General features: G+C 54.7%; 1 protein-coding gene across 1 annotated transcript in view; it reads right to left on the bottom strand.

Annotated features, from left to right (window-relative positions):
• The window catches only part of GLP1R (glucagon like peptide 1 receptor), a 31774-nt gene that overhangs the window by 5607 nt on the left and 528 nt on the right, over positions 1 to 25639 (bottom strand). Inside the window, exons 2-8 of the mRNA XM_065885044.1 lie at positions 18657 to 18753; positions 17523 to 17630; positions 9846 to 9964; positions 9392 to 9498; positions 5834 to 5987; positions 5123 to 5282; positions 318 to 378 (exon numbers count right to left, since the gene is read on the bottom strand). Of these exons, the coding sequence (XP_065741116.1) occupies positions 318 to 378; positions 5123 to 5282; positions 5834 to 5987; positions 9392 to 9498; positions 9846 to 9964; positions 17523 to 17630; positions 18657 to 18753 (806 nt within the window). The remainder of the gene's footprint in view (positions 1 to 317; positions 379 to 5122; positions 5283 to 5833; positions 5988 to 9391; positions 9499 to 9845; positions 9965 to 17522; positions 17631 to 18656; positions 18754 to 25639) is intronic.

Genomic DNA, 25639 nt, shown 5'->3' with positions numbered 1-25639 from the left:
TAACCTACAGTCACACTCGTGTGTGTACTCAGCATCAAACACAAAATAACAGAGACGTTTCACTCACAGTTATTACAGAAAAACCTGCGGGGGGTACCGTGGACCCCACAGACCCAGCACTCTGGGCATCACACCATCCGGGGTGGGGGGAGGGAGGGGGACTAGAGAACTAAATTCATAAATTTAGCTCCTGGTCCCTCAGTTTACCCGCCCAACAGACAGCAGCGGCACACGCCGGGGGCCAAGGAAACCCATGGGGTTTGAGGACAGGGACCTCAGCATACCCATCACCCCCTCAGAGCAGGAAGGACACTCACCCCTCATCCTCGTAGAGGTACTTGACAATGCCCCAGGGGATAACAAACAGCAGGGGAACACCTAAGAGGAGAGAGGGAAAGAGAGAGGGGGGAGAGGGGCTGGCAGGCCAGAGCCACCGCTAGGCACACCCAGAGGCCTCTCCTACCAGGGCCTCTCCCGCCTCCAGCCCCTCTCCTTGCCTGGCCCCAAGCCACGCTTTCCGGCAGGTATGGAACTAGGCTGGTCTGGGTGCTTCGGAGAAGAGGCGGCAGGAACCACCCACCCCAACACCCCAGAGTCTTCCTTAGAGGTCCCCACCACGCTGGGGCTACGTCACAGTCCTCACAGCCCTCCCCCTCCCGCGGGCCAGGCACACTGTCAGGGCTGACCCCCAGGGTCCTGGCTGAGACACAAGGACAAAGACACCAAAGTAGTGAGAGACGGGGCCGAAGAGTGGGGTAGGGAGGACACTCTGGACGAGGTGGGAACAGGCCAAATCTCTGATGCCACCCACCCCTGCATCGGCCCACCTGTCCATCTCAGCCAACTCCTCCCCTACCCCCACGGCCCTGCACGTGGCTGGGCAGAAGCCTGGACAGGAGCCCTGTCCTTGACGCTGACAGTCCAACTGACTGCACAGTGGCCACAGTAACAACAGCTACCACAACACTGCCCACATGGCTGAGGCTGGATGGTGTGGTGGGCACCCTCTAGGATGGCCTCCAACCACCCCACCCCTGGTATTCCCACCCAGGTGCGGTCCACACTGTATCCAGATTGGTCTATGTGACCAATAACGTACAGCAGAAGTGATGGCATGTCACTTCTGAGGTTAGGCTATAAAAGACGGTCTTCAAAGGTTATAAAAGGCATGTCTTGGGCTCTTTCTCTCTTAATTTGATCACTTGCCCTGGGGGACACCAGTTGCTGTGTCATGAGGGCACTCAGAGAGCCCCCTGTGATGAGGGAGGGAGGCCTCCAGCCAACAGCCAGCCTGGACCTGAGCTTCCTGCCAACAAACTCGACAGTGAGCTTGGAAGTGGATTCTCCAACCTGTTAAGCCTTGGGATGACAGCTACCCTGGCTGACAGTTGAACTGCACCTCTCTTAGAGATCCTGAGCCCGAGGCACACATCTCAGTTGAACCCAGAATTCTGACCATAGAAACTGGGAGACATAATTGTTGTCTTAAGCAGCTAAGTGTGGGGTCATTTGTTACGCAGCACAGGTAACTAATACACTGGTTTCCAGTTCCTTGAGGACAAAGCCTCATTCACCTCCAGAGCCTCATCGCCCATCTCACCTGGGAGCTCAATATGTGTTTGTTGACTTAAAATTGGATTGTCCATCCTCGTGTGACAGATAAGAAGATGGATAGGCAGCTTAAGAGGACACAGGTGGGACTAGAACACAGGACCACAATGCCACCACCCTCGACGGCATTCCGCACCAACTCTCTCCAGCCTGTCTCTATCAGTGCCTCTCAGGGATGGAGATGTGGGTGTCTGAGACTAGTAAGAGCGTGCATATTAAGGGGTGTGGACACGATGTGTGTGTGGTGGTGGGGTGTCCATGTGTATACATGTGTGGCTTCAGGGGTCTCCCCCAGGAGCACATTTCCAGGGCAGAACCCACTTCATTGCCTTTCCCATCACCATCACCCACATCCTCAGCACACGGATGTCCACTCAACAGTAGCTACGGAGCAGCTCGTACCCCTGGAGCTACTGTGCTTGACGGTGCAGACAGCTGGGGGAAGCAGAGCGGCTCACGGCTGACCAGCGCTGTCATCAGATAGCTCTCTCCTTGGCCATTTATTTTTATATAACCCTGACCTCTCAGCATCCATGATGCTTTAGTAACAGGCCTTCATGAGATTGGACAAGAGGCAGATGGCCTCCAAAGGCTCCAGCACGTAGCGCAGAGCCTGCCACATAGAAGAGGCCCAGTAAGAACGGAATGCATGAACAAATGAGTGAGTGGGTCAGTGTATCAATGAGAGAAGGGAAGCTGTCCAGGCAAGAACATGCCAACACCCTGAGCCACACACATGTCCAGAAACCTCCATCTTAGACATCCCCAGGCACCTGCTGGCCTTCCTCTGAGACCCCACTCCAGGACTGGGGAGCACACTCATGTTATCAGCCAGACCTGGTGAACTTCATTCATTCATCAGCATCTCCTTAACAAAGTCTTTTAAAATGCAGGTACAGGGCTTCCCTGGTGGCACAGTGGTTAAGAATCCGCCTGCCAACGCAGGAGACATGGATTCAATCCCTGGTCCGGGCAGATCCCACATGCCACGGAGCAACTAAGCCCGTGCGCCACAACTACTGAGCCTGCGCTCTAGAGCCCACGAGCCACAGCTACTGAGCCCACGTGCCACAACTACTGAAGCCCGCGCGCCTAGAGCCCGTGCTCCACAACAAGAGAAGCCACCGCAACAAGAACCCCGCGCACCGCAACGAAGAGTAGCCCCCGCTCACCGCAACTAGAGAAAGCCTGCGTGCAGCAGCGAGGGCCCAACACAGCCAAAAAAAATGCAGGCACCACTCTGCCGCCTGCAAACATGACACACTCCCTGCTGGGTTCATCCTTTGCCTGTTTAGAAAATCAACATGACAGGCTGGAGTAAAAAGCTTGAACTAAGACACACAGAACTGGCTCTGAGAAGTAATGATTCCCTCGTCCATCACTTGTCTCCCTCCTGTGCAGCCTCCTTGTGGTGGGTTATGGGGGCACCCGGCCGCCCGTGGACAGCAGCAGAAGCTGACATGCCTTTCGGGGATTCCCCCAATGTGTCAGAGTCCTAATTTTAATTCTTACATTTGCATATGAAGCTAAAAGTTGTTTCCTGAGCATCCCAACATGGGCCAAGCCTCTTGACATCACAACAGAGTTCTGGGCTCTCTGTGAGTCTCTCTCTCTGTCCTTCTGTCTTTGTCCCTCTGTCTCTCTCTGTCTCTCCCCATCCCAATTCCTCAAGAAAAGGACGTTATGATTGGGAAGTGGGGTGTCCCCTGGGTCCTGCCCTTTTTTGCCTCCTCAGACTCTGAGCCCCAAGCTGGGGCGTGAAGTGGTGGGAAAGGACTGGCACCCCCTTTCCCATTTCCTACTCAGAGACACTGCACCCCCCACCCCCCACCCACATGCCTCTGCACACATCGCACCATCCCTTAGATTGTCCCTGCCCTCGGGTCACCATGGTGACAGCACTACGGTGCTGGTGCTGCTTCCCAGAATGGACAGACATGCTCCCCCACCCTGAGGACAGCCTTCCCAGGGCTCCCCTCAGTGGCCTAACTCCGCTCCCACCCCTAGCTAGCTGCAGGGCTCTCCAGCTGCCCACTGCCTGTTTGACGGCCCTAGTAGGATGAAGAGCCCTGGGAGGGGAGGAAGGCCAAGCAGGGAAGGGCTGGGCCCTGGCGGAGGAGGGAGGAAGGGTAGGAGCAGGAAGCTGTGTGCAGAGGCCAGGCCCACCTGCCCACCTGTGCAGCGGCCTGAGATTGCTCAGCCAGGCCCTCAGGGGCTAAAGAGATGCAGTGCAGGCCAGAGAACCCTGTGTGACAGGCGATGGGGCCCAGGGCCTGGGAGTCAGGAGGCCTGGTTCCAATGCCTGCTCTGTCTGTAAGGCCCTGCCCTCAGGACACTGATCACGTTAAAGCCCCTTTCAAGGTGCTCTAAACGGGGCCGTACAGTATGAAGTAGCCTAAGAGCACCAGCAACAAGGGATGAAGTGTGAGGACAGGGACAGGGAGACCGAGAGGGCCAGACAGAGCACAGAGCCAGGGGCCAGGCAACCCGAGGCAGCTTCCCAAGGAGGCGGGCTGGACCGGGCACAGCCTTGCAGCGGCTCAGGGGCAGGAGGGGACATCAAGGGAGGAGCATGAAGTCCCCAGAGGTCAGGGGGTCAGCCCGAGGCAGGCAAGAGGAGTGAGTGGGTGTGTGGCAAGCGGGAGGAGGAAGGCAGGCCCCGTGGTGTGGGAGGCCCAGAGACGGGCCCGCTCCTGGCTCCATCCTGGGTGGGCACCGTGGGCCCCTCGAGAGGAAGCGCTGTTGCATCTGTTTCCGGGGTAGGAAGTGGAGGTGAGGGGCCGCTAGGGTGGGTGTCTCAGCTCTTGCCCCATCCTACCCCTGTTCTCATTGGAATCCCACATGGCGAGAGGCAGAAGCACAACCAGAAATGTTCCAGCAAAAAAAAAGACACAGTGGTTCTTGGCAGACTTTTTCGGCTAGAACATTTCCAGCTGGGCTCCAGGCACATCCAGGGTCCACCCTTTCCTCAGCTGGCTTCTGGCCGACCCCCCTCCCTTACTCGGCTCTCCTCTGAGCCATCCTCTCATCATCACCTGACAGAGCCATAGCCCCTCAGCCCGCACCCCCAGGGACTCCCCGCCATGAGGCTCAGGACCCTCCATTTCCCTCAGGGGCTGCGTTGCCCAGGACGGGATGTGGGGCTCTATCCCCAAAGAGTCTCGGCAGCGGGGATCTTTGAGGCCAGTGCCATGACAGCCAATAGTGTGCATCGTGTATTTGGCCAGATCGGGTGAAGGCCTGTGCTTCCTTTAAGGGAGGAGAGTCAGGCAAAGGCGTGGGGATGGGGGACAATGGCTTGACAGCGCCATGGGCAGCGAGTCCTGTGCCCAGGAGGGGGTTCTCCAGCGGGCCCCATACCTTGGCCCAGCAGTGTGTTCTGAGTACCAAGTTGGCCTCAACGTGGGGTAGCCTGAAGGCAGCAATTCCAAGAGGGGTCAGGGTCTCCCACCCCCCCACCCCCCATGCTCAGTCGGGGCGGGGGAGTGAAATGAACGACAGCTGGCCTTACCCCAGCCTATGCTCAGGTAGAGCCTGAAGATGCGCTGCTCGGAGAAGACAGCGAAGGCCAGCAGCGTGTACAGGTACACCCCCTCCACCAGGAGCCAGTAGTAGTTGGCCGCCACGCAGTACTGCATGAGCAGGAACGCCAGGCGGCAGCCCAGAGAGTCCTGGGGGCAGAGGAAGGGTCCCCAGGGGACAACAGCTCTGCCCCTGCCTCTCTTGACCCCGCTCCCAGTCGCCCCAGCTGCAATCCTGCCGTGGTGAATGCAGGGTGACAGAGCTGACAACCTCCAGCCGGAGCCAGTGTTAAGAACTTGACCTGCTTTAGCTCATGGGATCCTCACTATCCTGGAGGGAGGAAACTAATATTATCCCCATACAGGTGAGAAAACCGGAGTCCAGAGAAGTTAAATCACTTGCCTAAAAGTTAGCTAGTTAAATGGCAGACCTGGAATTCAAACCCAGGTCTGTCTCCAAAAACCACTCGCCTGAATCAAACAGAACTCGCTAAGCGCAGGGCAGTAACTCCCTTCTTAGGCTGGGGGCTCCCCAGCGTGGACAGCCTCTCCCTGCCTCTCCCATCACACTGGGGGCTCCCTGAGGACGAGGCCTGGGAAGCTCTTGCCTTTCTTTGTACCAGGCCTGGGTGGGGTGGGGGAGACAGACTTTCATGGACTGTCCACCCCCTCCCCAGGCCCTCCATGGACACACCACACACCTGGTAGGAAAGGAGCCCATCCCACTGGTGCTGCTGGGCGGCCGTGCTGTACATCCACTTGAGGGCTGCATCCTTGATGAAGACGGACAGTGCTCGGAGGATGAAGGATGCAAACAGGTTCAGGTGGATGTAGTTTCGGGTACAGTGCAGGTGTCTGCAGGAGAAAGCAGGGCCCGCCCTGGCACAATGGCCGACACTTCTGCTCCGCAACCCCCGGTTCTCAGGCCAAAGCACACCTCAGGCATGTGTCCAGCTCTGGGACCGTGCTCCTGTCTTTCTTCCTCTGGATGCCCTTCTTCCCCATAACCTTGAAAATCCTTTGGGTCCAACTGAAATCCTGCCTGGCCATGAAGTCTTCAGCTGTGTGGTTACTGCCACCCCCAACCCCGTCCACACTCTATCTTTTCTCTGCTGCATCTTCTCTTCTACAAAGTCACATGTAACCCAAGTGATTTGTGTGAGGACCACTGTCCCCACTGGGGACTTGCTTGGCTTCTTGATGACGGCCCATGTCTAATATGCCTCCAGGCTGCCTTACAGAGGCAGAGTGAGGCTAAGCATACGGCAGGAATTCAAAAAGTACTGGATACAACTTCAACATCCTTTCATGCAAAAACACATAGCAAACTGGAAATATGAGGGCATTTCTTAACCCAATAAGGGCTATCTAGCCAAACAGGAGCAAACATCATTCTCACCTGAAAATTTTTAGAAAGATTCCCTTTAAAATCAGGAACAAAATTAGGATTTTCCAGCTGTAAGATCTACTTACATCACATCTACTCAACTTTGTACTACAGATCCTAGCCACTGTCAGAATGCAAGGAGAAAAATGCATAAGAACTGGAAATAAAGACACAAAACTGTCATCATTTGTAGATGATAGACGATCTTCACAGGAAATCCAAGAGAATCAACACACAGATTATTAGAACTAATCAGAGTCCATTCAATAAGGTTGCTGATAGGTATGTTTATGTACATCAGCAATAAACAATTAAAAGTAAATTTAAAAAATTCATTTGCACTATTTTTAATTGGCTACCTAGAGATAAGTCTAACAGAAGAAGGCATGATTTCTATGGAGAATACAGTAAAACTTGCTTAAAATTATTAAAGAAGATGCAAATTAACGGAAGATTCACCAGATTCATGGATAGAAAGACTATCTTGAAAGTGTCTATTCTCTTCACAATAACCAATAAATTCGATATAGCGATAATAAAAATTCCAACAGTTTTTTGATGGAAAATTTAAAAACTTATTATAAAGAAGAGCCAAGGGCCAAGAATATTCCAGACACTCCAAAGGAACCACAATGTAGGGGCCCTTGCTATAAGAAAACCAAGTTGTTTTTATTTTTTGGCCATACCGCATGACATGTAGGATCTTAGTTCCCCGACCAGGGTTTGAACCCATGCCCCCTGTCGTGGAAGCGTGCAGTCTTAACCACTGGACCGCCAGGGAAGTCCCAAGAAAACCAAGGTTTTTGACGAATCTATAGTGGTTAAGGCACCATAGCACAGGCAAAAGGACAGATAACTAGACCAGTGGAAAACAATTCACATGACAGAGACCGACTCAGGCACAGATGATGCTTGCTGCATGGCAGAGCAGGCACTGCTATCAATAAATGGTCCTGATGCAATCGACATGTATACATGTAACATGCATATGCGGAAAAATGAAATTAAATCTCTTGTTTTCACTACAGACAAAAATAAATTCCAGGTTCACCAAACAGCCATAAGGGATGTGCAAAACTTATGACCCTGGGATAAGGAAAGGTTTCTTAAGATCATAAAGAAATTTGGCCTTTGGGGGAAAAAAATTGATAAATTTTTTTATCAATTGGAAAAATGAGTTTTTGTCAATTGCTAACACTTACTGACAAATTTATTTTATCAATAAAGCCAGATACATTGATATATTTCATTCCACTAAAATTAAGGACTTCTGTGCATAAAAGGCACCATAAAGCGAGTGAAAAAATAAACCCCAGGCTGAGGGGATATATCCTGGGTTACTATCCAGAACATACAAGGAATGCCTAAGCTAAAAAGAAAAAGCCAAATAATCCAATAAAAAAGTGAGCAACGGAAACGAACAAGCAATTCACAGAATGAAACATAAAAAGTATGCTAGATCTCTCCAGGAATCAGTGATACGCAAATTAAAATCACAGTGAGATATTTCACACACTTCAGGTTAGCAAGAATTAGGTCTGAAAATAGGAGATATCGGTGAGGATGTGAAGCCAAGGGAACTCTCGCGTACGACCAGTAAGAGGGCAAACTGGCATGACCACTTTGGAGAACAACTTCACGACGCTTAATAAATTTGCAAGAGCACGCTGTATTCAGACCAGGCAATTCTCCTCAGAAGCATGTGCCCCTGGAGAAATGCGCAAGGGGTCATGGGTAAGAATGTTCACCGCAGCAAGGTTTATAATTCAGAGAAGAAAAAAAAGAGAAACACCTCAAACGTCCATTAGAAGGATAACAAATAAATAAACTGTAATATATCATACAGTGGAGTGACACTTAAAATGAATGAAACAGAACTGCCTGTATCAATGTGAATGAACCGCACAAAAACATAATGTCAGGCCGAAAATAACTGCTGAAGAATATGTTCAACATGCCATTAAAATACGCAAACCCCACACTATATATTTGTATAGATACTTAGAAATGTGGTAAAAGTACAGAGAGACGCGTGGGAATTGTAAGTGGCCCCTCAGGGGTTCCCTCTGGTGAGGAGGGAGCGTTACTCGGGGAAGCTTAACCGCACGGTGGGCTTTAGTTCTTGGGCTGGATGATTTGTGTGCACAGGTGATCATAGTATCAGCCACTGTATTTTCAGATCTCTGAACATTTCATAGTAAACGGGGAGAATATTCTCAGTGAGTGCATTTATTAAGCACTGACTGTGTGCCCAGCCGTGACTGTGCCAGAAGCCATGGGGACCACAGGAGGAATGTCACCTCTCCTGTTCCTGCTGGCTGGTGTCCTGAGCTCCCTACCCTCGGAATCCCTCCTGCCCTTGAACCCAGCCCTCCTGGCCCACCGCCATCAGTGCAGAGGGCATGGGAAGAGCCTGGTACTCTGGAAGGAATGGCTCATCTAGGTTAGACCTAGGAAAGAAATTTTCCATGGGAGCTGACAAGCTCCAAAGAGAGCAGAATCTCTAACCCCCTGAGGTCTTGTCTAAAATCATACTGAATTCCCGATGATTTGTTACATACACTCACCGGAGAGGACTTCCCCCACTCCTATCACCCACTGTTAAGGCGTGGAGCACGTGCTTTGTGTGTGCGTGTGTAGTGTTTGTTTTTCCTTTTTTGCAGTATTATACGCACACATTTACACAGCACAGATTAGACTAAGTACACAGTGTCGTAGCCTGTGTTTTCAGCCTCGTAAGTCTACCACATAGCTGGTGTGGGTTCTCTGGACATCTCTTAGGGGCGGAACCTGCTGCACTGCTGTTTCAGCTTGGTGCCCCCTCCTCTATCTGGGGACAGAACGGCAGGTAAGGCTGAAGCAGCCCCCTTACCTGAAGCCCAGGAGGATGGCCGAGGCGATGACCAGTGCAGAGAAGGAGAGTGCGTAGCCCACTGTGTAGATGATGTAAAGGGACAGGAGCTGCTGCTCCGGGGAGTTCTGTGTGCACACGGGGGACACAGTGTACAAGGGATGGCCCACAACCCTCCTCTCCCACATTCTTCTTTCCCACGGGACAGGGGCAGAGGTGGGGCCCCAACGCAGCCCCACTGGGACCCTGGAACTAAGAAAAAGAATAACCTACGGTGATGGTCCTCGGATTTCTAGGGCCCTGTTCCAAGGCCAGAGAGGTGAACGCACACCACCTCTGTCCAGAAAGCATGGTGTGCAAAGCCCAAGAGGCAGGGGGATGGGCAGATGGCCACAGACCAACTCGCCAGATGCCCAGGTCCCTGCTCCCATGCAGCTGGCACCCTGTTGCCCCCTAGCTCGCCGGCTCAACTCACTTGGTCCCCTCGCTTGGACTCCTCGCACTCGGACAGGTCCCTCCAGGGCAGGCTCGAGTTGTCCTTGTGCAGCCACAGGCCATCGGTGGTGCAGAACCGGTACACGTGACCCTGCAGCACTGGGGCGGAGACACGCAGGAGCTGAGCCTCGGCCCAAGGCCACCTGCCCCTCACCCCTCTCCACCCTGGGGGTCACCCCAGCTACCCCAGAACTGACCCCTCTACACACACACACACACACACACACACACACACACACACACACACACACCCTCGGGCCTTCCTCTCCTGCCATGTGCCTGTTTGACCCACCCTCGGCCTTTCCTCTCAGCCACCCTGGAATGCAGCTTGATGAATTCACACTGTTGAGATGAGGCCGCGCTAGCCCATTTCCACACCCCTGCCTCAAATCGTGCTACGGACAAGGTTTGGTGCTGACGAGCAGTGGCCCCAACAGACCCACAGCCCCCCTCTGAGACTGCTGCTTCACAGAACTCAGGCCCCACCTTCCTGGGCAGAGCAGACCCCAGGAACAAAGAGCTCTTGAGAGAAAGAAGGAGACCCAGCCTCATCCTCAGGGAGCCCCGGTATGAGGGGAGACACAGCCCTGCCCTTAAGAAGTTCTAATCTGATGGAGGAGACCCAGTCCTATTCTCAAAGATCATCTGATTTAAAAGGAACACATAGTCAATGGCAGAGACATAGCCCTTAGAGACACTCTGTTCCAAGGGGTAGTGGTGCGGGGAGGGAAGCCCAGCTCTTCCCTTCAAGTAGCTCCAAGTAGCTGGAGATGGAGACTGTCCTTGGAGACCTCCCAGGCTGAGAGTGGGGAGACATCCAGCCCCTGGCCTCAAGGAGCTCCCAGTCTGAAGGAGGAAGGAAGCACAGTCCCTGGCTTCAGAGAATCAAGACTCTCACAGAAAACAAAAACCAAAAAGTGCAGAAAGGAATAACATAAATGCAAACCGAGAGAGAGCAAACACAGGCCCAGCAGGGCTGGGGGTGGGATGTCCCTGTGTCCACTCACATCCCACCTGGGCATCTGGCGCTGAGGCGACCACCCTGCCGTGCCTCACTGTCTGCCCACCCAGGGAGGGGGTGGCTTGCAGCCCCAAGTTTGCAGTGAGATCACAAGAGGGGACAGGGGATTACTTGTGTCTGAGAGGAAATGTAAGTCTGACCCCAGGGCCAGGAAACTGGGGACAAAAGTGGGGAGAGATTTAGCACAGGGGGGATCAAGGAGGGGAGCTGGAGCCAGGACGAATTTTAAAAGATTTAAAAATTCTAAAAGACAAAAGATTTTAAAGACCAGCCTCCCAGCTGTGGGAAGAAGGCTCAGCGTGAAGGAGGGAGCATGGAGAAGCCGCAAGGCCCTGGCTGGCAGTGGCTGCTCAGAAGTTTCCAGGTGGGGAGGCAGCAGTAAGGACAGGTCTGTGGAAAAGGATCATTAACATGAGTGGCTGATGGCGGCAGCATCAACCCCAGGGCCCACACCACCAGGGCCGGGAAGGGACGCACCCTCTAGGACGGGGCTGTATTTCACAGTTCACAAACCATCAACCCGCCCACTGCTGCCATATGCCAGGACACCTTCACTTTAGGGGCCAGGAACAGCTCTCTGCCTGCAGTCAGGCACCTGCAGGGCCTACCAGTGGGACCCTTGTCCTCCCTGAGCCGGTCCCTGGCTCCCAGCCCACTCTCCCCTTTCTCCACTCCCTTTCAGAGACCCTGACCCGCTTCAGGAGACAGAAGTTATCTGGTAATACTGTGGGGTGAGTCAGCTTGCGGCATCACTGCTTCTAGAAGAAACTGCATTTTAAGAGACTTCCCCAGGAAGAGAAACAAAAGCCTGAAAATGTAATGATGGGACTTTGGGCAGTGGGAGGAGCAGTGTCCCAATAGCCCCCTGGCTCATTTATGAACAAAATCAGGAAAGGACAAAGGCAGAGAACGGGAGGCACCAGGTCTGATCTAAGCAACTAGAAGGGCCCCCAAATGTCTCTCTTATCTGCTGCATGGATGCCTGGAATTCTTCACCAGGGGTTGAGTCTTCTGATATAAGAGCATAACCAGTCTTCAGGAGTCGATGACCCCAGAGCAGTTATGGTGATCTGGGCTGACTCCATGGAGAGTGAGACTTATATCAGAACCTTCTCTGGAAACCCATTTAGATGGGAGGAAATGGGGAGAAAAGAGGAGGCAGAGGGGCCAGGGGAAGGGAGAGGACATCGCAAAGGGGCCCAAACTGTCGAAGCGCCACGTACCCAGGACGCAGCCCGCAGCAGTGTGACCCTAATAACAGCCACCTGCCACAGCTGGCACAGGGTCTGGCATACAGGAGGCACTCGAATTGATGTTTTCCTTCCTACCTGCTCCTTTCGAACCCTCTCTGCAGGCTGCTCACTCATAGAATCAGGTTTTGAACACCTGCTGTATGCCTGACACCTCTGAACATCACGACCACCTTACAAGGTAGGCACAGCAAATCCCACTTTACAGATGAAGCAACTGAGCCTCTGAGAGGCCACGTGACTTGCCCAAGGTCATCCAGCCAGGAAGCGGCAGAATCAAGATTGCAGCCCTCATGGGGCTTCCCTGGTGGCACAGTGGTTGAGAGTCCGCCTGTCGATGCAGGGGACACGGGTTCGTGCTCCGGTCCGGGAAGATCCCACGTGCCGCGGAGCGGCTGGGCCCGTGAGCCATGGCCGCTGAGCCTGCGCGTCCAGAGCCTGTGCTCCGCAAGGGGAGACACCACAACAGTGAGAGGCCCGCGTACCGCAAAAAAAAAAAAAAAAAAAAAAAAAAAAGGTTGCAGCCCTCAGCTCTTGGCCTCCAGAGGCCAGAAGTCAGCAGCCAAATTCACTGCTAACAGTCAGCAATGGCCATGTGCCATTTATCTGCCCTTCCTCCAGGCTTGGACTTGCCAACATTCAGCATCCTCCCAGCAGGTCCTCTTCCCAGTTTGCGCCCCCGGCACCCTGCCATTCCTGGGCCCTCTGCTCAGGGCAAGCTGGGAGGGTAGGGAGGCAGTGTGTGCACAGATGTATGTGTTACTGGAACAGTGTCAAGGGATCACTGCGTCCCTGCGAAGCTCAGTGAGCCTATACGAGTGCGTCTGTCAATTATCCTTCATTAGCAGCAAATATTAAAAGCCAGGGCTGGTTCCTGGCCAGGCTGTGGTCCCCAGGTGCCCGTGTTGGCTGGAGATGGGGTGGGTATGGGCACTGTCCGGCTTATCAGCCCAGCTTTATGTGGCCCAGGTGCTGCTGATAAATCATAGCCAGAGGCTTGTCTCTGGTCTTGTCAACACCAGGAGGCAGCCAGCCGCATGCCAGGAGGCCTAGGGATATTTCATTAAGTCAGACCCTGGTGCTGGAACTAAAACCCCCAATTAAACACTTCCCCTCCCGGAAACCGCAGCGGTGTCTGTAATCAAGCTAACAGCCGCCCTTCCACGTGGACGCGGGCACTCAGGGCTGTGGAGAGCCGCTCATGAATCCATTAGCTCCTGCATCCTGGCAACAGCAATGGCCAGCATGGGCTCCTGGGCCCCCATCATCTCCTGGGCCGGGAAGCCAAGATTCAAAGCGGGCAGTCATAGGCCCTCCCCAGAGTGCTGGAATGAGGGTCAAAGGCAGGGCTCGAACTGAAGGTGTCCGCTTGGGGTGGGGGTGAGGGGCAACGCATCACATCACAGCCTAGGATAAGGAGCTCGGGTGCTGAACGACAGACTCAAGGTCAATCCTGGTTCTGCCCTCAACCAGCTATGGGACCTTGGGCAGACCTCCCCAGGTCTCAGTTTCCTCATCTGTAAAATGGGAACCCTGATAACTTCCCAGGTCTGTGGTGTGAGGATTAGGAGATAAAGCATGTGAAGTGCCTGGTACCTGGTTGGTCTTCAAAATAGAGTCACAGTGAAAGACCTGCTGCCACACCCCCTGCCCCCACCAATTCCTCAAAAGAGTACCCCTTCACTGGGGACGGGCTGGAGCTTAGGGCACCGCCTCAGCCGGAGCTCCTCCAGGGCCAAGCTGGGGCCTCGGTTTCCCTCTGGCAACCCGGGCCTGCTGTAAAAGCTCAAGGGAGGCACCTGTCAGAGTTTCCAAGAACTGTGAGTTATAGACAATTTTTAAAACATTTTATGACTCTCCTATAATTAGAACCAAGCTAACAGGTAGGGATCAGAAGGGGGTGCAGCTAATGAGACTGGAATGATTTGTAATGAGCAGATCAGCTGTTTGTGGTTAAACAAGGCTGCTGGAGGGCACTCGGGTGGCAACAGGCTCTCTGAAGCCACTCCAGCCTTCTGGTTTACAGAGAAAATCTTGTGGACGCAAGGCATCTCCTTTGAACGCCTTCCTTCCTTGACTCACCTGTTCCCACCCTCTCTGTGCAATCCCCAGTTCTGAATTAGAGGGGTCAGAATTCAAGGACTTGGCTGGCTTCCCTGGGATACTGTATAGTTCTGAGGCCTGGCCTGGCCCCATCTCTGAGCCTGACATCCTCCCTCCCTGGAGGGCACTTTTTCCCCCTTCTCCATCTGCCTGTTCTTCCAGGCCTGGCCCCGATATCACCTCCCTCTGGAAGCCTTCCTGGTGCCACACCCCAGGCAGAAGAGGTGGCCCTGACCTCCCTCAGCACCACTTCCCAGGCCCCTGAGCTGACCTCTTCAGCCCCATGGGGAAGGTCACCCCTTCTCCCCAACACCCACATACTCACACACCCCTAAGGTCTCACTGACATCCCCAGCTCCTGACACAGACCTGCCCCGGGGAATTGTTCTGAATTTAATTCTTTCTCTAGTCACTCATTCTTCTTCCCTGCTCTGCACCCCAGAAGGCTGACCCCTGTGGACAGCGTCACTTGGGCTCTTTGCCCTCCGCTGGGTTTGGCCAATGGGAGGCACCAGCAGAAGGTAGGAGGGTGGAAGGAGAGAGAGGCTGGGGTATTTCTCCCTTGCTCCCTTCTTGCCTTGATTCTGAGGTTCTGGCAGTGGCATTGCCCCTCTGTGGCCAAGGCCCTGCCCTGCTGGTGGCCTCTGCATCACCACGACCTCCAGCTGTTCCTGCCCCACGCGGATCTAGGGATGCTAAAGCTTCCCACTGTTGTGGTCCTTGGTGCTTTATGTACCTCTTTGGCCCCTTAACCCTGCCAGCCTCTGAAGTGGCCCCTCCATTAAATTCTTTTCAAATTCCCAGCTGAGTGTGTTTTCTGCCAGGACCCTGCCTGAGACCCGTCCCCCTTGTTTCTCCCCACTTCGAACTCCCACTACGACGTTTTTCCACAGTCTACCCCGTTGATCAGCCCAAGAAAGTTCCAGAACTGTCCCCTTCCTGCTCCCCCATGCTCTGGGAGGGGGTGAGGGGAGCCCCTAGTGCCAGCTTCTGCCAAGCGGAACAGCCAGGACAGGCCAGAGACAGCAATTATGCTGCAGGAGCCCACGGTGGGTGTCTCTGCAGGTCCCTAACTCAGAGAGAGGGGAGAGGGAGGCAGAGTCTGTGATGCCACGTGTCAGAAAAGGGAGTGAATTAGCTTGGTGAGTCAGGGGAGGGGGGCGGGGGCTGGCAGGGGGCCTGCACAGTGGCTGCTATCTTCACAGAGAAAGCAATAAAACCATGTTCGCTCATAAACGGGCACCACCAGGACCTATTTCCTGCTCAAATAAAATTAAAGGTGATGGATGGAGCCGCGAGCGGCAGGCAGAGCTGGGGACAGCTTAGTGCTGAGTGATGGGCCCTGTCCTGCGCCTGGCTCCCTGGGGTCTAGAGGCCCGGCCCCAGCTGGACAGACAGCCAGTCCCAAACCACTGGAGAGCAAGGAAAGTGTGCGTATTGCGGGAAGTGGACGAGGTAAGTCAGGTAGGTGGAAGAAATTAACAGCAACCATTTTTCAAGAACCTACAATCCTCCCAACACCCCCATCACCTGGCTTTATCCCATCTCCCACATGGCAAGCTGAGGCACAGAGAGGTCTAGAAATTCACTCAAGCTCACACAGCCACTCAGAGCAGCATCAGGCAGAACCATAAGATTGTACAACTCGACGTTTTCATCTCCAGGGAGAGGGCAGGCAGCTCACCGCTCTCCCTCGGGGTGTGCCCAGCCAGCAGAGGCCCAGGCCACTCGCCTGTCCCCATGCCCGGAGCCACGTGCACTGGATCACACACACATGCACACATACGTGCCTGCACACTGGAGGAAGCCTGGTGTAGCAGTGAAACATGCTTACTCTAAACCAGACTCCTCGGCTTATTCCTGGGTCTGCTACTCACTTGCTGTGTGAGCTTGGAAAAGTCACTTAGCATCTCTGTGCCTCAGTTTCCTCCTCTGTAAAAGGGGAGGGTCACCAGAGTGCTTGCCTCGCAGGGTTGTGTGAGGATTAAATGAGTGTAGGTGTGTAAAGTGCTTACAGCTGGCCGCAGAAATGCTGCGTGAAGGGCACTGATCCGCTCTGTGTCTTACGCAGGCGCCTGCCTCTTTCCAGGCCCAGGCTCTCCCTGTGCACCTCAGGGTGGGGTGGGTATACTGGGAGGGAACAGCAGGAGAGAGTCTCCTCAGGACTCCTGCCTGGGCTTCATCTGACTCCAGTCCTGTGTTCTGAGGTGAAGCTCACACCGGGCCCCGCCAGCTGCCCTGATGTTCCGCTAAGGGGCTGCCTCTCCCAGGAAGCCCTCTAGCTTCCCAGAGTATGACCTCAGTCACACTTGCTTCCGGGCCAGTTTCTGCTTGGTCTCAGGCCCCTTCGGTGCACCGTAATTAAGAGCACAGGCTGGCTTCAAATCCTGGCCCTGCCATTTACCACGTCATCTGGAGCAAGTGACTTAAACCTTCTGGGGCCTCAGTTTCCCTATCTGTACAAAACAAGCACACCCACGGGGTAGTTGTAAAGATTAATTGAATACTCGGCTTTTAGGGCAGGACTGGGCACATAGCAGGTACTTAACATCATTATTATAAAGTAGTACCCTTTCTCCCGTCCCGAGACTGTGAGCTCTTTGAGGCAAGGGTGCTTGTCTCCTGTTAGCCTCCCTGGTGCCTGGGACAGGTGGGTGGGTGTTGGGGGGCACATTAACTCCCCCTCCAGTCAGAGCTCCCCCTGCAGATCTCTGTACTCCAAAGAGTCTCAGCTTTCCCAGTGCAGGCTGTCCCCTGCAGACAGGAGTGAGCCGGGGAGGGCCTGGGGGGCAACTTCATCAAGCCACCGATCACTACTCCCGTCTGGGTTCATCTGAGCAGTGAACCCCTGAAGAGTCAGGAGGTGGCTACAGGCCACTACCAGGTGGGCAGCACCTACAAACACACACATTACACACACACATACACACACACGCATCAGAGCAATGACACCTCTGAGTAACCCTACCCCACACCAAACCCCCAGGAACTGTTCCTACCTGACTCCTTTCCTGATGCAGGAGGGTGCTCATTTCTTTAAGTCAGACGCCACGATTTCCCCACAGACCCCACCTGCCAGATGGGCCTCAGGCCCAGGTTACACCGGATGCCACCCCCTACTGCTCCCCACCCCCAGGGGAAGAAAGGCAGACCACCAGGAGGAGGCCCAAAGACCTCCTGGAGCAGGGAGGCTGTGTCTCAGGGGAAAGGAGGCAGCACGAACCCCGTGCCAACTCCACTCCCACCCCAGCCTCCTGGGCACAGGGTGGGGGAGGGAACTCACCACTGCTGGCCCAGGGCAGGTACCAGGGGCAGCTGACGTTCACGAAGGAGCCCGGCGGCCCATCTGGCCAGCAGGCATAGTCATCAAAGGTCCGGTTGCAGAACAGGCCTGGTGCAGCGGGATGATGGCATCTGAGTCCCAGCCCTTCTGGGGCACTTCCCCCCAAAGTTCCCCACCGGGGAGGCTGCCCGGCAGAAACCTGTGCTCGGCTCACCTCCACTGAGGCTTCCTACCCACCCAGCACATTCCCACCCAGCAGGTGCCACTTATCAGCAGTGGGACTTGCAGCAAAGTACTTAAGGTCTCTGTTTTCTCACCTGGAAAATGGGGTTGATCCCCAGCCCACAGGGCTTTGTGGGGACAAACAGCATAGCTAGCATAGATAACTGAGCATAGTAAGTGCTCAATAAACGATCCTCGTGGGCCTGTTATTAAATTACACACCACGGATGAGGGGGACGGTAGCTCTCCAGGCTAAGAGAACCCTCCTCAGGTGACTGGGTCATGACTGCAGGTCAGGACTGGAACACAGGCCTATCAATCCTCCGCTCTTTTTTTTCTTTTTTTTAACATCTTTATTGGAGTATAATTGCTTTACATGGTGTGTTAGTTTCTGCTGTACAACAAAGTGAATCAGCTATATGTATACATATATCCCCATATCCCCTCCCTCTTGCATCTCCCTCCCACTCTCCCTATCCCACCCCTCCAGGTGTTCACAAAGCACCGAGCTGATCTCCCTGTGCTATGCAGCTGCTTCCCACTAGCTAGCTATTTTACATTTGGTAGTGTATATATGTCCATGCCACTCTCTCACTTCGTCACAGCTTACCCTTCCCGCTCCCCGTGTCCTCAAGTCCATTCTGTATGTCACTCCCCCTAAACGTTTATTACTATAAGTACGTGGGTTGGGCCTCCTGCCCTGGCACAGGCTGGGAAGTGCTGAGGAGGACGCAGAATAGAAAGGCCAGGTGTCTGCTACTGAGGGGCCCCAGTCAGGGGCGAGGGGGAACACAGCAGCTACGAGGCCGCACCCCAAGGCATAGGGTAGATGAGGGGTCCTAGAGAGGCAAAAGATGCCCAGCCAGGCGTGGGGCCTCCCAATGCCGTGGAGAGCTGGTTGGGTGCACTCACCTGTGGCTGGGGGCGGAGCCTCGGTCAGGAAGCGCTGGCACTGGCGTCGGTATTCTCGCCATTTCTCCACTGTCTCTGAGAGGGACACGGTGGCACCCTGGGGAGAAGAAAGAAAAGGGGGCCCCTTAGGTCCAACCAACCTCTCTTTTATGCCCAACCCCACACACACACTTGGTTTCTTGATGTCCAGGGGACCTTAGAGCCCCAAACTCCACAGGCTTTGGCCATCTCTGAAAGAGGGTGACAACACAAAGAGGGGCTCCAGGTGGATGTTTTTATATCTTTATCCCTCCCAGGGCACAGCCTGGGGTGTAGTAAATGTCCAGCCAGTGGCTACTGAAAGGACACTGTTGGGGGTGAGCGGGGGAAGGGCCACTGGCTGGGCGTGTGTCTCATTCATGGTTTCATCTGCCCTCACCCAGCAGAGAGCGTTCTTGAGGGCCCTGGGCTTTGTGACTGCCACGGGCTCCTTTCCAGCACCCAGTCAGCCTTCCTGCGAGGTTCTCACACTTTCATCCACCAGTCTTGATGGCAACATGCAGGCCCAGAGTGGGAGAGGGGCTCAGTCAAGGTCACACAGCACCCCAAGGAGCAGAGCTAAGGCTAGGACCTGGAGTCTCCCAGATCAGTGACTGTGATGGAGCAGTGGAAGGTGTGGGCTGAGGTGGGATTCAGCGCTGGTGATGCTGACCACTAGCATATCTCCTGCAAAATGCAGTCATGTTACCTGGGAGGTCAACATGACCCCCACCGTCTCCTTGTAGCATAACACCACAGATCAAATATTCAGCTCTATCAAGTGCAGGAGAAGTCCTGAGGACATGGGGTGAAGGGGTCAGAAAAGTTCCAGAACACAGAGATTGGGTCTGCAATGGGAGGGGTCCCCCTCTCTGTGAATAGATAAGGTAACAGAACTGGCTTTTTAGCAGAGACCCAAGCAGATGCACCCAAGTGAGAATTATCCACGCCCAGACCTTTTAGTCTACTTCTTTAGATACGTCTTGGGACTATGTTTCTTTTTTATTTGTATTCTTTCCTGAACAGGCTTAAGATTATAAATATTCCTCCTTTAGAGCCTGCAGACACACAGATGACCAGGGAGCCCCTTGTATAAAATTTAGGACCTATACATAATTTAAAACAAAATTTCACTTTTTGAAATCACAAAAATATACATGCGTGCTGAAATTAAAACAGCTTCATTTTGGGAGTTTGCACCACCCTTGACGGGTGGTGCCCTAAGCACACTGGATCTGGTTTCCGGGTAATCCTGCCCAGATTTAGGCTGCGTTGGGGCTTACAAGACGCTTCCCGTAAAGACACAGGTTGCCTTGGGCTCATCCCTGGCGGCACAGGAAGCCCTAGGGAGGGGACAAAGCTTGATTGACAAGCAAGGGGACAGTCTTGAAGTTAAGTGTGCCGAGGCCACAGGCAGAGCTACCTAAAAGACAGTGCTCTTCTGAGCGCAAAGGGCAAGTGTATTTGTTAAACAAATAAGTAAGGAATCAAACCCAACAGCGAAGGCAGTGTCAATTTTAGCTACAACTGAGGGGTCAGCGCAGTTTTCACTAGTGCCAGTCCTGGTGGATCCACCCCCCCACCTCCGCCCGCTTTCCTTCTCCTCCCTGGAATGCAGCAGCTGCTGGTGGTCAGGGCAGGGAGACCAGGGAGAAATCCCACCTGATCTCTCTAGGAGGAAAGCAGGCAGCAAGCAAGGTCGCTGCTGGGAACTGGGGCAGAAGGTGTGTCTGGGGCAGGGAGCGCGGACTAGGAAGCCCATGGGAACCAGAAGTCTCAGGGTGGAGAGAAAGGCAAAGGACAGCACCGGGAAGCCAGCCTGGCCACCAACGCCCCGGAGAGCCTCGAGACAGAGGCAGCCCTGTCACCTGCTCGGAGCAGAGCCTCGGACAAGAAACCATCTTCAGACGGGGGCTCCCTGAGGGCAGGGCTGTTTCACCCTCAGGCTGGGGCTCCTTAAGAACAGGGGTTGTGTCCCCCCTGAGACAGCTTCCTGACAACAGGGGTCCACTGTCTGCCTCCCGCCCCAGCTGAAGTTCTCCAAATACTGCTCACCGCACCCGCCCTGCCCAAACACACGAACTACCAGACCTCTGGCCTCTCCCCACCTGGCGTTTATGGAAGGAATACTGTACCAGGCTCTGGGTGGGAGAACGGACTGGGGGGACACAGGGAGCGCAGAGATGAAGGCCAGAGCCTTGGCCTGAGACAGTCCCCAGGCTACTCGGGGGTGGGGTGGGAGCAAATGCTCTTCAGGACACAGCAGAGAAGGCAGCGGTGAAAGTGCTCAGGGAATGGCTGGGGCAGGGCTCGGTGAAGACTTGAGAGCCCTGGGGGACGCCGGGGATTGTGAGCTGGGGTTGGCGAAGGGAAGGGGTGTAGGGAGAGACTGGGCCCAGCAAGGTCAGAGGGTGGGCATTTCAGCAGGAGGACCCAGCAGGAACGAAGGGGCAGAAGTGGGGACGTCGGTGCTCTGGTGAGCAAGCAGAAGACAGCCTTGGACTGATGTTCAGGAGAATTTTCTGGGCCAGGGAGAGAGCAGCAGGCAGGACCTGGGACAGATGTGAGGCTCCGGTCTGGAACGAGGCTGGGGTCACCCGGTGCAGCAGGGGCCAGGGGCTCAGGGGAACACAGTTACACAGAGAAGCGTGAATAGCCCTGGCTTTGGGCTCAGAGCCAGGCCTGACCCTGGCTCTCCCGTAAATTAAGTTTGTGACCTTGTGCAAGAGTTTTTACTTCTAGCCTGAGCTCACACCTGCACAAATTGGGAATAACGATAGTCCCTGCCTCCCCGTGAGCATTAAGTGAGTTAATGCTTAGAAGGGCCCCTGGCACGTGGAAAATCCACACTCAACGGCAGCTGTCTACGATTTCTGCTGTTGACAGGAGACGGCAGAGCAGACCGGGCGGCCAGGCTTCCCGGGGAGTCCGGGCCCCACCCCTCCCTCATTTCTAGGAACAACGAACTTCCAGCAGGAGGAAAGGAGCATATTTTCCTGCCAAGGACCGATCATCCTGCTTAATTTGTGGCATCTTCCAGCTGCAACATAGCCATTAGCAAAGCCTCCATGCCCGAGGGCAAGGAACTGTGAGGAGGGGCAAGGCCCTGCCCGCCAGCCTCGGACCCATTTCATCCTCCTGTGATGTGAGTCCCCGCTCCAGGCCTGGTGAGGAGGGGCTGGGGGTGGTAAGTGGTGGCGAGGATGCAGTGGTGGAGGCCCCTGCCCCTCAGAGGCAGCAGAGCTGGCCGGGAGATCAGGGCAGCAGTGGGGGGCCCAGCGGACCAGGGTGAGGGCAGCTTGGCAGTTTTTAGAATCAGGACTCACCAGGCTTCATGCGAGTTCTCTGATGCGGGGGTAAAGGCAAATGGGGACAACGCCTGGGGCGGAGTTTACAGTAAGGAGAGGGCGTCTCTTAGGTCCAGGTGTTTGGGACGGAAGCAGGAGGTGACAAAGAAGATGCCAGGAAGGAGTGGTGGGCAGAAGAAAGCACTGGACAGAGAGCCACACGTCCTTGGTTTAAATTCCAGCTCTGTCTGTTAACGTGGGACTGATGGGACAAATTTTAATCTTCTGGGACCTCAGTTTCCTTATCTGTAACATGGGCATATCGTTCTTTTCAAAGAGTTCCTGTACAGATCCAGCAAGACAAAGTAGTGGAAACCTTTAGGAATTATCCAGCCCTGTACGAGTGAGCAGTGCTCTAAGGAAGAAGAGCAGGAAGAGAAGGATGTGGAGAGGGTGAGGGGCTTTCCAACACCCCAGGACGGCATGCTTTCTCCAAACACTGGCTGCTAATGTGAAGAATTCCTCCGGCAGTTTCATTTCTCAGTGTGAATAAGTGCACCAGATTCTTTCCTTTTCTGGGAACCTTTCTGATAGAGGGGAAGGAGGAAAGAGAGGCCACTAAGGTGGGAAAAATGGGAGAGGGCCTCCCCAAAGGAAAAAGAGGGCTCCCATGACAACTCTGGCGCCTCCCAACAGATGCAGCCCTGCATCTTCCCTGCAGCTCCTCCCAGGACCCCTGCCTCCTTCTTCTCTGCCCAACTTCCAGAGCCCAACCATCCCCGAGGCCCTCTGAGACCTGGAGGGATGGTGCTGCTGGACCCTGGGCTCTTGTCCCCATTCTTTGTCCTTATAGACTCCAGATACATGAGCAGAAGGGCAGGGAAAGGAAGACCACACACACATTCTCACGTGCACCAGACCCCTCACATGCACCAGACCCCTCACATGGATACACTGTCACACACATTACCACACGTGTGTGGAGCACATGCTTACATACTAAGACATGGCACGGAGTCTCTCTCCCACACATGAACACATAGACTGTCAGGTACACACACACGTACACACACACACACACACACCCCTTGACTGACATATACTAAAGTCACACTGTCACATGCATAAGTACAGAGAAACAGACACACATTCTGTCACAAGCACACTTTTCTCACCCACACACAGACACACACTGGCAGACACTCATTCACACACTAAGATGTCGCTCTCATACACACACAGACCTCCCCATAGATGCAGTATCACACCTGGAGTCACAAACACATACACACTGTCAGACACACAATGACACGCTGAGATGTTTCATACACGGGGACTCACAGGCAGGCTGTCATACAGAGGGTCACATCCAAGTACAGAGGAGAAACAGGGGTTCATACAGCCCACACCCCTCTCCCCCTGGTCCCCCTCTCCTTGTCTCTCTCTCTACCTGTCTCTATCCTGTATCTCTGTCTCTCTCTATCTCACACGCACACAGAGGAATCTGTTCGGGGGCAGGCTGCAACTAAGGAGCAGCCTGTTCTTCCTCAGAGCAAGGCATCCAGGGGCAGGATGTGCTTTCTTGGTTGCTCTGCCTGGCCCCCACCAGACTCCACGTCTGGGAGGGAGCCCAGCTCAGGACAAAGTCCACGGTGACCGCCGCGCACCCTGGACTCCATCCACCCTTCACTAGAGTGCAGAGGCACGGGGCCTCTGACAGCCCCCCTCCCAGCCCTCTTCCCCTGCCCTGGAGAAGGCTTCCAGATTCCCGAGGACAAGTGGGTCAGATCCCCCAAGTGACTAAAGCTGCCATTTCTGGGCGCCAGCGTCCCAACCCTCTCCATTACCCCATGGGGCAGCGCTGGTGATCCCTATTTACAGATGAGGAAACAGAGGTTCCGGATGGTCAGATGTCCTGCCCAAGATCACCAGCTAACCGCAGACCTGATATTTGAACCCGGTTTTGTCTGGTTCTAATTTGGAGTGTCAAAGTCTTGCCCGTCTCCTCAGTAGACCAGCTCCCTCACAGGGGTCTTGCGGAGGAAAATTATAGGGGAGGGGGTGGTCCTTCCCGGCAACAGTGAAGGAGTAACCTAGGTCCCCTTCTTCAGAAGTCAGTTCTGCCACCCTCCTGCCGGCACCCCCTTCCAGCCTGGCCAGCCTGACTGTGGGCAGCTCACTCCATTTTCCCTTCAGTCCCACTTGGGTGAGCAGGTATTAGGCACCAGCCCAGCCCCGCACCCCTTTGTCCTCTCTGTTCCTGGACTGCTGGGTTCACCTTACACAGGGAACCCTCCTTTTCTGAGATTCGTCCCCACCGGCAGTGACATGAAGGGAGCAACCTAGTCTTGCTGATCTCATGAACAGAAAATAGATTACAGAATTCACCATTGTTTAGAGTCACACGCGGGCATGAGGTTGTGTCGCAATTACTGCAGTCTGACCTCAAAGCCTGTCACTCAGATTTCCACGGGTCAGGGATGCTCACAGCAGGGCAACCCCCGAAGCTCCCCCTCTCTGCTCACAGCCTGGCTCATCCTGCCCTTCTCTGTCACCCCAGGACTGTTATGGCCCCAGGATATTGGGCTTTTGGCCCAGGGCTGAGGAGTGAGGGGTGGGAAGAAAGGGCAGGTTCAAGGAGCTTGACTCCTCTGGGCAAAGGAACTCTGGGGAGAAGACAGGCAGCATTCAGAACCTCTCCTCTTCCCTTAATCCAAAGCCAGTCTGCAAACGGCCTGGAGCAGGATGGGAGCAGGCAGCAGCGCCTTCGGCCCCAGCCCTGCCCCAGCCCTGCCCCAGCCGGAGGAGGAGGCGAGAGAGAAGCAGGTAGTGGGTCTGCAGTTCTGACTCCCAAAAGATCCCACGCACACCAGGGAGGCCAAAGTCTGGTTGAGCGTCGGGGGGACAGTGGTGTGGAAGGAGATGCCTCCTGCAGCTGGGGCAGTAGCTGGGCTGGGGACAGGGAGAGGGAGGGAATGAGTCTGGAAAAAAACGTGGGGGCTGAAGAAGGGCTGGCACCTTAGCTGGGAGGCATATCTGTCCACATCTGGATTCTCAGCCAGGGGTGGAGTCGGCACTCATCAAAGACCCCTCCTCCCGCCTTCCACCTGCGCTGGGACAAATTTCAAGGCCTGTGAAAGCCCCCTCCCCAAAGCTCTTCAGGTCTGGGGGTAAGAGTGGGAGGTCATGGGAAACACGGCTCTCTGGCATAGGAAAGCCTGCACCTCCTCTCTGCTCAAGTATCTCACAGCATCTCTGGACAACTCTCTCCTAAAGCAAGCTGACCACAGCCTCCAGCCCAGGAGCCTGGAGGCAGGAAAGGCAGAGAGGGGCTGCAGGGGTCCACCTGTGGTCAGCCCTCCAAGGGCATCCAGGAGGCCAAGGTATCTCCACATGTCCCAGTATGGGCTCTGGTGCATGTTGACCACCAAGGGGGTCAAAATGGGGGTGTGTCAGGCGAGTGTGTGAGGGGAGGCCTGCCTGCTTCTAGAGGAGCAGGGAGCCTTCTAGCGTTTGCCTTGGCGTGGAGCTGGGAACAGGGGTGGCTCTCGAGTTCCAGCTGGGAGGTCAGGGGGAAGGACAGCAAGTTGCCACCGCAGGGTACCTGGGGCTATGAGTCAAAGGCTGTGCTGGGTGGCTGGTGGGGAGGGATAGAGCTGGGGGTCCACGCCCAGGCCT

Source organism: Phocoena phocoena, chromosome 10, assembly GCF_963924675.1.
Source record: "Phocoena phocoena chromosome 10, mPhoPho1.1, whole genome shotgun sequence".
Classification (NCBI taxonomy): domain Eukaryota; kingdom Metazoa; phylum Chordata; class Mammalia; order Artiodactyla; family Phocoenidae; genus Phocoena; species Phocoena phocoena.
Note: the sequence above shows the minus strand (reverse complement) of the source record. Positions and strands in the feature narration are given on the sequence as shown.